The 12,157-nt window shown below is 41.5% G+C and overlaps 1 protein-coding gene across 1 annotated transcript in view; it reads left to right on the top strand.

The window, feature by feature from the left end:
* ush2a (Usher syndrome 2A (autosomal recessive, mild)) overlaps window positions 1-12,157 on the top strand; it is a 193,846-nt gene that overhangs the window by 164,272 nt on the left and 17,417 nt on the right. Inside the window, exons 70-73 of the mRNA XM_076110215.1 lie at window positions 12-170; window positions 599-761; window positions 3,247-3,464; window positions 3,557-3,693. Of these exons, the coding sequence (XP_075966330.1) occupies window positions 12-170; window positions 599-761; window positions 3,247-3,464; window positions 3,557-3,693 (677 nt within the window). The remainder of the gene's footprint in view (window positions 1-11; window positions 171-598; window positions 762-3,246; window positions 3,465-3,556; window positions 3,694-12,157) is intronic.

The following is a 12,157-nucleotide window of genomic DNA, read 5'->3' as shown; positions in this document are numbered from 1 at the left end:
CTTTTCCTCAGCTCAGCTCAACAGCAGCAAGCCTGTAAACTACATCATCCTGTTAAATCCAGGAAGTGACAGAGCCATAATGTGTCCTGCTGGCCAAGACCGGCACCTCACTGTGACAGATCTAGAGCCATTCACCGCCTACCACATCAGAGTGCAGGCCTGTCAAATTGGTAAGTATTTGATTCTACTGATTTCAGTTTGACAGATTCACTATCCATAAGACAATTAGCTGTGCGGCGTAAAAACGTTGTGCAAATAAATGAAAGTCTCATACAACGTTAACTTGTGAAAATTGTTAGTAAACGGATTGACTCAAAAAATGTGCCATGGTGCAAGCGTTGACAGAGGAGCATAAAAAAAGATGATATTTTGTGTTTATCATTTTTTTGTTTGTGGTTCGTTGTTGTTTCCTTGTTTTAAATAAGAGACAATGGAATCAGCCGTACAGTTCAGAGGCTCATTGCGGTGTGGTTGGAGGATAGTTTCTGAAATTAAAACTACAAAAAATATAAGACAGATTGTCAGCCGTTGGGATTGTCTAATACACTCAAGATATTTGTGTGTTCTGTGACAAATTGTTCCTGTTTTCCCCTTGGAGATGGGTGTGGTGTAGGAGAGGGATTGTATGTGCGGACTTTAGAGACCGCCCCAGAAGGTCTGCTGCCCCCCACAGTAAAGGCAGCTGGAGCCAGAGTCCTGGAGATCCACTGGTCACCCCCCCAAAAACCCAATGGACTCATCACATCCTACTATATTTACAGGTAACATACACACATAAAACACACTTATACTGTGTATATATACACACACAAATGCTGGAAATACTTCCTAAATCATCAGACAGATCTTAATAATTTCACTGAGGGCACATTTCACCTTGTGTCAAGAAGAATGTAATGGGTTCGCACGTTGATATTATTTTTTCATGTGAGTAAATTCACACAGAACAGGAATATTATACTGCGAAAAAGCTACATTTAAAAAAAAAAATGTGTCGGATTAAGATTTCTTTGAGCTTTCGCACCACTGATAAAGGTATCCACCAATCACGATGTGTGGAACAGACATATTCAAAACCTACACTACACTGTACATCAACACAGTACATCAACTGTATTACTCCTTTTAACCTTGACAAAGGCAGCACATACCAGATCCACTCCTTCCGTTTTCAGCTTGCACAATAAAAGCCCGAGACATATAGACCGCATGACTGTTTACCAGAGGGAACTCAAATTCACTCAGAGTATTCGCTAAAAGGAAACTAGCTTAGACTAGACAACAATTGACCTCAGACAGACTGCCAGATGCTGCTCTGGGTCAAAGGGATCCTCTGGTTGGTCCTCTCCCTGTGTAAATCTATCTGAACATTTTATTGAAAAAAGTGTTGTAACTTTTGCAAATTTGCATCACTGCCGTGAATAGTTGTAATGTGAAATATTCGCATGCAAGTATTTTTCTTTTCCGTTTTGTTTGTTCCTCGACAAATTTTGTTTGCAACACAGTTTGTTTGCCCTTGACTTCCACAGTTACTCTGATAACCTTTCTATCAACCACTTGAGCATTTTCGGATCTGCTAGCCTCTAATTTTTAGTTATCGCAACTATAACAACCTGCTTGAGGTCAGGGGAAGATTGCCTTCAGGGTAAAACACACTAACACTGACTGGAGACAGTGTCAAAGTCACATGGTTTGCGTATCAAACTGCCCACCCTTACCTTCAACCTAAGACTTTTTGATGTTGTGTAACAACACTGTCATCACAGTTATAATGGTAATAATGCACAATGACAATGGATATCATCTTTTTAGGTGGCGGCCTCAAATTTTGAAATGATATTGCTGTGGTATTGTGCATTATATCCCTTTGAAGTGAATGAATCATGCGTGTCCATAGCTATTATTAATAACAGACTTAAGAAATTGTTTAATAATTTCTGTTTACTGGACAAAACTGGGATTGTTACTTTAGGCCACATTTTTCAACTGTTCCATTCGTGCTGCTGAGTTGAAGTTGTGCACTTTGAGATGTACATTACTTTTTTATTAATTAATGAACCTGTGTTTATACCCACAAAAATCCTAGTTGAACAGCCATAGTTGAACATACAATGTGTTTTATTGTCATATGACTGTCTGTCTGGAGGAGCAAGTCTCCTTTGATTATGAGAAAGTGGATCATGAAGTATAGACAAGCAGACAAAGAAACTACTGCACCATACAAAAAGCTGTTTTCACATTCTAACCTATTCATACAAACCAATGTAATAATGAACTCACATTACTCAGTCTATCACTACAACACTTATGAACCAGAAGTCATATACATTAATCATACACTCTGTTCATACATACAATATACATAGTTACCTTTACATACAGAAAAACATAGACGTTTTAGGGATATACGTATCTTCAAGCAAAAGTCTGCTTACCAATCTACGTACTTTGTGTGTGTGCGTGCGTGTGTGTGTGCGTGTGCATCTGCGAGTATGTATTAATGCATGCTGAAGGTCGTGGTCTGCTTGTTGACCAAAGACTGTGTGATCTGTATGCAGGGTCAGACCAGACTAAGCCCTTTAAGTCCTCAGGAAACACACATTAGCATAGCAGTGTGCACACACACACGCGCACACACACACTGACACACCTGGCATGATCAGACTCAGGCAGACAGGGACTTGGATAAAATAGAAAAATCTCTCTCTCACAGTCACACCTGAAACCGCACATAATCACAGACAAAGAGGCTTACCAAGGCATCAGTGTGCTTGCATCAGCCAGGGACTTACTTACACATGATGTTTGAGACGTGATGTTACATTTCTTATTTCAATTCCACACAAAATAAGTGTGCTTATTTTCAGTGCACTAAAGTATACTAAAATGCTTTTAGATAACAGATAAAATAATACTTTTTTTTTTATTTCATTCAAAGCAGTATATTTTGAATATACACAACATTTGAAATGTCAATATACTTTCAGTACAGGTACAAATAGAAAGTTTACTTAAAAAAATAGTGCAGTATTTTGGTAGCCAAAGCTTCCCAAAAATGCTTGGAAAATGATACTGTATCACTTATTCAAACATATCTAAAGTGCTGCTTTTCATATATTCAGAACAACTTAAGCGGTTTCAATTTAACATAACTTTAACTATATTATTTAGATGTATAAAAAGTGTACAAAACTATATTGAAGATGGCTTCATGAATGTCTGGTCCAAGTATTTATTCTGTTATAGGCGTCCAGTAGGAACAGAGGAGGAGCTGCTGGTTTTTATCTGGTCCAGTGGGCCGCTTGAATTTTATGATGCAAGCCCTGGCCTGCGACCCTTCAGCTTCCTGCAGTACAGGGTTCGCTCCCACAACTCCAAAGGCTCAGTTCTGAGCCAGTGGGCTTTAGCTCAGACCTTACAGGCAGAACCACAAGATATGGCCTCTCCCACTGTCACACCCACCGGTGAGTTCACCAATTCACACGATAACTGGTTTGGTTCAAATGTTCTTGTGTTGAATCACTATAACAGTCTCACGTGCTGTGCACTTTGACAGGTGCATACTCAGCCCATCTGAAGTGGAGGGAACCGGGACAGCCCAACGGTCTCATTTCCCATTATGAACTGGTTTACAAGAAGCACCAACAGGACCCAACGCTCAACTCAACTGCTGTTACTGCTCTCACTGTTGAGGTAAATCCACACATACACACACATGCACAGGGAATGCTGGATGATGGGAGCATGGATGCATTTATCTGTGAGGACAGTCTCCTCTTTGATCACAATGTATATGGTCGATAAATATAATATACAGTATATATATATATATATGTGTGTGTGTGTGTGTGTGTGTGTGTCTATTGTCATTTGTGATGCATGTGAAGAAATTTGGACTCTACCTGTGGTGCTGGTGCCATCTGTTTGCCGGTGAGGGGCCTAAAGACACACACACACACACTGCCCATGGCCTTCTATTCTCCAGGGACCTACCCACAAGTTAGTGCTATGCCTGATTCTCCAAAACAGGAAATAACAAATACGCAAGCCCTCTCAATCCAAAGACACAAACACGCACACACAGACTCATGTACGTACTGTACGTGCACACATAGTACTGGTAACAGATGTCATCTAGTCTAAATATGAGATGGCAGCTCAATAAGGCTAAGTTCACCCAAAGTTGCAATGGGATATTTGCCAACAGTGGCGAGCATCCTCTCTGCATACTACTACACACCTGTATGTGTGTGTGCGCGTGTGCGTGTGTGTGTGCATGAAAGAGATAAATAAAGATCTAAAGGTTGAGACACTCAAAAAAGGGGAATGGAGATAAACTCATCAATATTCACACACTTGAGAGAAATGGGCAAAAGCAAAAGACAGAGCGATAGATTGGTAGAACAAAGAACAATACAGATAATACAGAAAGCAAGAGAGATAAAAGAAAAGAGGAACAATAATGAGTGAGACCAAAAGAGAGTGTGGAGGGGGATGAAAAGACAAGTGAAGGAACAAGAGGGGGGCGAGACAGAGTGATAGATAGGGAAAGGAGGGAGCAGAGGTAGAAGCATAGATCTATATTCTGTCCATACGAGTGGCCTCTTCTCCCTCGGTGACCTTTGGCTTGTCACTCATAATTAATACAAGATGTAAATGGAGACCTTTCACCCTCTCATTGATATGGAACACTCTGTGTTTGTGTGTGCGTGTGTGAGTTTGCGTATGTGTGAGAGGCTCATTGACATGGCATAGACTTATTTTGGTGGCGGTCATTTGTCACGCAGGTGCATTCACCACATGCGCTTGGTTGTTCAGGAATACACAAAGAAACAAAGTTCTGAGCAAACTTGAAAAGGACAAGCCTCTTAGGCTTTTGTGTCTTGTCTTGAAGAATTGTTTTTGAAACTTAAAAGGTGAGTTAATGTGAGGTTTAAGAGATAAACAAGCAATCAGTTAAAAGGGCATTTTGAAAACATTGATTTATACTTTTGAAATAATAATAAGTCCTATAGTAGATTCCTTCTTTCACAGGAACATATTTATTTTTTCAACTTTAAGGAGAGAAGAAGTGACTTTGACTCTATTTTCCTTTTCTCTTCTATGCTCTTTCCTCACCCTTTTCTCTCTTTAATGTTCACTAATCCACTCGTTTCTTTCTGCTCATAATTTTTGTATTTGTGGATGTATTGTGTGTGTGTGTGTGTGTGTCTGTGTCCATTTGGTATGTGTGTATTGTGTGTATATTGATCTCAGGCTGGGCTGGGAACCCTGCTCTGTGCCAGCTTGGCTGATTAATGGGGTCGTCATGGCAATCGGACGGAATGAGGGTACGAAGCGCAGGCGGCCTGCCTCACTAGACCCCTACGCGCTGCCTGGCGCACACACAGTCTCACACACACACACACACACACACACAGATTCACACTCCATGCTTTACACCAGGGGTGTCAAACTCATTTTCACTCTGGGCCACATCAGCATCACGGTCGCCCACAAAGGGCCGGTTGTAAATGTAAGACTGTGTAAATGTAACTACTCCTAACATATTGGTAAATATCTGTCTCTGCATTTGATTATTGTTTATTCAAGTGTTAAAATATTGTACATGCAGTTATATAAATGTAAAACTATATTTAAGCACATTTCTGTTATTATAACTTAAATCCTTTTAATTTAGGGTTAAGAAACCCACATTACTCTATCAAAGATCAAACTATTAAAGAAAATATCAAAGACAAGTTATTACAATAACTTTGTTCAATGGTTAAAATCATTTCAAGGGTGCGTTTGCACAATCCCACGTGAAGTGTTTCATCTGTTGTAAAGCCACGTTTAAAGTAGTCTTCAATGTACTCACATACATTTCCATGTCAAGTGTAGAGTAACCAGCCAAAGAGCTGCTTCTGTGACTGTGTTTAAGTATCTCATAACTTCGACTTTCTATCTCATAATTTCGACTATGGGAATATTTTTATTATCAAGTCTAACTTTAAATTATTATTATTTTTTTTAATTTTTTAATTTTTTAATCTGACGGATTCGCGGGCCACATAAAATGACGTGGCGGGCCGTATGTTTGACACCCCTGCTTTACACCTTTCCGACAGACATGTTAGTCACTCACACAACCCTGTCAAGTTCCTTGTCTTGCATCATGGTTCCCTTATTTTTCCTTTGCTTTATAATTCTCTTCATTATTATCTTCCTCTTGGTGTTCACTCTTTACTGTCTTCTCTTTTTCTTTCACCTCCTTCCAAATTCTGTCCAAGGTCTTCGGTTGGCAGCTAAACATCCACCTTTGTTTCAGGCACCGGCCCTAACCTCATGCCTCTTCTAGATCCTCTCCTCTCTTCCATCTTTCACACTTCTTTTTCTTTTTCTTGTCTGTTTTCTTGTCTTTACTTCCTTGCAGATCTTTTGCATTTTCTGCCTGATCTCTCATTTTCTCCCCCCTCATTCTCTTCCTTCTTTGGTCTCCGTCCTGATTTCCTCTGCACCCTCCCATTCCTCTACCTACATCACCTTCTACCCCATCCTTAATTTCCTCAGCTCCTCTTTTCCTTCTCTCATCATTTTTACAACCTTCTTTTACGCCTTACTCCTCAATCTCCTTTCTTTTCCCTTACACCCTTTGCACCTCGTTTCCCTCCTCCAGTCACTTTTCTCTCCTCTCTTGCATCTGTAGCTGCTCTTCTCTCCCTCGATCCACTTTTTAAATCCTCCTGCGTCTCCCTGCCTACCACCTCCCTCTCTCTCCTCTTTTAATCTTCTGTCCTTTCCTCCCTCCCTTGGCTCTTCCAGATGTTACACTGTGGCCCTTGGGATCACTGGTGAAGTTAGACCTTGTGCATACATTTGTGTGTGTGTGTGTGTGTGTGTGTGTGTGTGTGTGTTACTCTATGTGGATACATATGTCTGAATATCGTTGCATGTGTGCCTTTGCACATGCATAGCATATTTCTGTTCATGTGTGTCTGTGCAACAATGCGCGTGTGCTGTATTAATACATCCCATTGATCAGAGCAGGACCCCTGACAGTCATCATCCCTGAGAACCATCTGGCCGACGCCTGACGCTCCCTCACCCAAACACAAGCTGACACCCTATTAATCTGCTACCGCCATGTACATACGTGTGTGTGTGTGTGTGCGCACGCTTATGTTTAAGTGTGTGTGAATGAATGAATCAGTGAGAGCGTGTGGAAGAGGTTATGTGCAGAGTATGCGTTAACATTTTTGCCATGTCCATGTTTCTGTGTACGTGTATGCGTGTGTGAACGTGTGTGTGCGTGCTCCAACCCCAAACCGTGCACACACATACGAATGTGTACACACACCACTCCACCATCCGCCAACAACAGCCGGCGCTGAAGGGAGCTGAAGGGTGCTTGGAAATTAAGGTTATTACACAAATTGAGCCATATGGTCTAAATATTTCAGAGCTGAAATTTACTAGGCAATAAAAATGGCCCCTACCTCGGTAATGGTGTAAATTACAGCTTAACCACCAGCGCTAATGATGTCCTTCTGTACACCCCGTAACCAACCGTACATGAAGGACACATTGTTTAAAAAATACCCCAGGAAAAGAAAGAAAGAGAGAGAGAGAGAGAGAGAGAGAGAGAGAGAGAGGAGAAGGAAAGAAGGGATGGGAATAGAGGAGGAAGCATGAAGTACACAGGAGTAAGAGGGAAGTGAAAGAAGAGAGATGGATAGAGAGAAGGAGGTGGAGAGAAAGAGAGAGTGGAGAGAGAGAGAGCTAGCAGCATGTTTACAATCTGTTAGTTTACCATTAAGAGCACGGGACAGCGAGGGCCAGCCGGCGAACTGTGTCTCAACGCCAACATGAGGTTTCATTACGTGTGTGTGTGTGTGTGTGTGTTTGTGTTTGTGTGTCACCTGTCAGAATGTGTGTATTTAGGCATGCGCAGTTGGGAGATGTTTAAAAGTATGGACATGTTATCAGAATATGTGGTGTGTACTTAGACATGAATGGTCTGCAGGTGCGTTGAATGATTAGATTTGGACAAACAAGTAACAGCGTTAAAAATAGGGTTTGAACACATAGTATGAATACAGATGCAGAGTTTGGGAATACTGTATGTTGGTATGTGTTTCAGAGTGACTCATGTGAGCATCACCAAAAGGACTGAGAATAGCTCAGCTGGCGTGTTTCCAGGTTGACACACAAGTGAGCTAACCTGAAGTAAGGAAGTACTTCAACAGTTGGGGAAATATACTTAATTTGCTTTCTTGTTGAGCGTTAGATGAGAAGATCGATGCAATCTGTTGGATAGATATGAGGCTGCAGCTAGTTAGCTTAGCTTAGCTTAGCTATGGTAAAGACGAGAAGCAAAGAGATACTGCTAGCCTGGTTCTTTAATAGTCTTTTATAAATCCTTTGTTTAATCCGTACAAACCAGAAGTGACTATTTCTTTGCCAATGACTTTCTTGGGTCTACACTGATACCTGGGAACCTCACACTAGCAACAAGACTCTCAGCAAAAAAGCATATTTCCCAAAGTATTCCTTTAAGATTTATCTTCAACACAGGTCTACCGGAGACTCAAAAAGTGATCAACCAGTTAGCGGTTGTATAGCAGTCATCTCCATTCAATTGGAATCAGAATGTTAAAACTAAAATAAACATTGTTGACTCAATTCATCAGTAGCCGTGTTTCCAATCACGCTTTTATGTGCATTTTTAAGTATCTCATTAAAAAAAGCTGTGCGTAAACGGCAAAATTTGAGTTGTTTTTTGCATTTGTCAAAAAAGAGTCAATGTGCTAAATGGGATATGGAAATGCCCTGGCCAAATTAAATCAGAAGTAACAAACATTTAATACACAAGACTGAAGACCTTGTGTTTTCTATATTTGCAACACATTTCTGAATTTCGCAGAAGTGTTTTATTAAGTTGAGTCCATTGACCTCTCTCAGCCACCATAGTTTTTTTTCGCATCATGAAGATCTGGATATAGTATAATAGAAATATTTTGGTATCAGTACTTTACAGTATGTATTTCAATCAGACTGACATGTTTTAGCTCGGTTAACTGTGTGAATAGAATAAGTTGTGTTGTTGCCTGGAAACAAGATTGGGAAACAGCTTTATTCCTTCACTTGTTGCTTTGCACACTCTTTTACTTTCAGTTTTCCTCTTTGTGATGCTTAACCACCGAAGAGACGGAGCTAAGGACAGAGGGTGGTCTAAGAAATAGGAACGTCGAGGCTTTGCCCTTGCTCTCAGTCACACCCTTTAGCAAATGAGGGAGACAAAGGAGTGGAGACAGGAGAGCAATGCAGAGTTGAGTGCACAGAGGGTGAGAGGGATGAGGAGGTTGAGAGGAGAGAAGATAGGTGAAGAGAGGAAGGAAGGATTAGAGGAGAGAATAAGGAGACTTGGATGCAGAGTTCGTTGGGCCCTCGGCCTATCAGACCCCTTAGTTCGAGGTCTCCAACTCTGATTGGAGGGCTCTTAGCATTCTGCATAAACAGCCAAATAATCAGGCTGCAACACTCCCTCTTCACCTCACTGCAATCTTTCTCTCCGTCTCCTCATCGTATTCACAACTCCTCCTTCTGCTCAGTTCTGCCTCCATTACTAAATTTCCATCTGGGGTTTCTATACCTCTGTCACAAATTACAGTTTTTATATTATTCTTATCCATATTTACCCCCCTCCATTCCCTCTTCATCTGTCTCCCTCTCTCAAGTGATTTTTTTTCAGTTTATATTCTCCTACTTCCTCTTCCTCCCTCTCTCATTGTGCTCTCTCTCGCTCTCTCTCTCTCAGTAATGACAGGTTGTGTGTTATTGTGTGTCTGTCTGTGAAGAGGCCACACCATCCAGTGTAGTGCTCTCCACTTGTCTTAATGGGTGTTTAGTGGAGCAACTGCGATGTGATGGTCATCACTTTAGAGAAATGCTGAGTGTGAGTGCTTATAAGAGAAAAGGGGCAAAAAATTGTTTTATATATTTGTGGTGACTGAAGACGTGTGTGTGTGTAAGTGAAAATGTGTATCTGAATCCTTGTCAAGTGTTTGTTTTGGAAGTGGTCTTTACTTTTGACTGTAGTCTGGAGGAGGCTGTTGTGTTTTTGTTTCTCTTTCATACATGTAAACCTTTAGTTACTGGTGTATGCAGTACAGATTGGCCTCCAGGATAATGCAAGTCAAAGGGGTTTAGTGAGAAGTCTTCACTGCATTAAATGTGACTTCAGTTCAGCTTAGTTTTACTTCAGTTTGATTCCCCATCTCTTCCGCCTATTTTTTAAATAAAAAATAGATAAATAAATAAAACAAATCTTGGATGCATAGACAAATACATTCTCGCTCATTTCAATTTTAGGAGATATCTGTGGATTTTAAGCACAGTGTTCCATTACTACTGTCCAGTGGTCTTTAGCTACATCTCTCTCTCTCTCTCTCACACACACACACACACACACGTATGCATATCTACACACCAAATATGCTGTTCCTGGGGTCTAGAGCCGCCAAAAACAATCATGGCTGTCGGTGTGAAGTGGGCTTGCCTGTTCCAGACCCCTGCAGTCTCTCTCTAAGTCTGTGCTGGCCACAGACAAAACACATGCCTAATGGCACTCTGTGTGTCTGTGAGTGTGCTTCTGTATGTGTGTGTACGTGTCGCACGATCGTCAGGGTTTGTCTAAGGCACACTGACTAGCAGGGACACCCACGCAGGGCATTTGCAAACAGACATAGGGCAGTTGTTCCAGCAGCATTGAATTAGGCATGCACACATAAATACGTACACACACACACACACACACAAACTTGGCTTGAGAGCTTGGCATGGGGCGCAAGAGAGCAGCGTGTGGTGTACTGGCTCACCTCAGAAACCTTCGAAAACAATTACTGCTCTCGCAGGGCTGGTCAGGGCACAGCTTGTGCTAATAGACTGGAGTAAAGACCTGAATTGAATTGATTTGAATTGAGCTGAATTGACTTGAATTGGAGCTTTTCTGATCATGGCATGTTTGACCACACACTGAAAGAACTGAGGCACATAAAGAAGGTGAAACAGCAGGGTGTTTTATTATCTCTCCAAGACTTAATATGACAGAGCAGAGAGGCCAGGGAAGGCCCGTGAACAGAAACATCCCGATGGCAGACCAAGCGGACCCCAATCACCTATCATTAGGCATGGTTCTTTCATGTATGTTCTTAGGCACTCTTTACTTTTACCTGTGCGTCTGTGTGTGTGAGAGACAAAGAGAGAGAGAGAGCGTGTGTGTGTGTGTGTGTGTGTGTGTGTGTGTGTGTGCATGCATGTGTGTAGCCATATGCTAATGTTGGTCCGTCTCTCTGTCTCTGTCTCTCTGCGGGGCCCAGTGCTGGGGCCTTTGTGAGATAATCAGCATAATTCTTTTGACAAATACACATGGTTATTCTTAATGAGTATCACACACTGTCCCCCCGGCCGCACCATGCCTCTCCACCTGAATATCACACACACACACACACACACACACAGCTGTGCACTTGCTAGTGACACACGGGTACAAAAAAAGATGCATGCAGATGTGGGCTTGTTAGGATACATGCAAATGCACACAAATAAACACGGATATATTTGCACAAGGAGCACACATGCACACTGACCCTTTTACATAGGCTACACGTGCAGAAGCACACACACTTTCCAGAGGACCCCTGCTTTAGCTCAGCTCACACACCAAAGAGAAGACCGAATGAGGAACTAAAAGATTGAATAAATTGCTTTCCCTCGATGCTAAGTTGTGTTGAACCATGTAAGATCTGAGGGCTCTTTAATGTATAAATTAGTGACACCTCTCCCTGTCTCTTCTCTTCGTTCCCCATCATTGTCTCCATTTTTCTCCCTCTGTCTTGTTTACACTTTCTTTCCTTTACATCTGTTCAAATCTCTCTGAACCCTCCCTCATCTCTCTCTCTCTCTCTTGACTTCTTGCTCCCTCTCTGTTCTTTTGCATTTGGCATGATTAACTAGTTACTTTGATCATCCACACACATGTTCACTGACTTTAGGTTGACGAGAACCTTTCGCTTTCATATTTTACATTGTAGCTATTCATGTGGTCTTCATAGGTTTGCCATTTTTCCAAAACAGAAACTCAACCATTTATCAAAAGCTGTTTTTGCTGCTACAG

Source organism: Anarhichas minor, unplaced genomic scaffold, assembly GCF_050575085.1.
Source record: "Anarhichas minor isolate MPS153535 unplaced genomic scaffold, ASM5057508v1 ptg000042l, whole genome shotgun sequence".
NCBI lineage: Eukaryota > Metazoa > Chordata > Actinopteri > Perciformes > Anarhichadidae > Anarhichas > Anarhichas minor.
The sequence above is the reverse complement of the archived record's forward strand: the minus strand, read 5'-3'. Positions and strand labels throughout refer to the sequence as shown.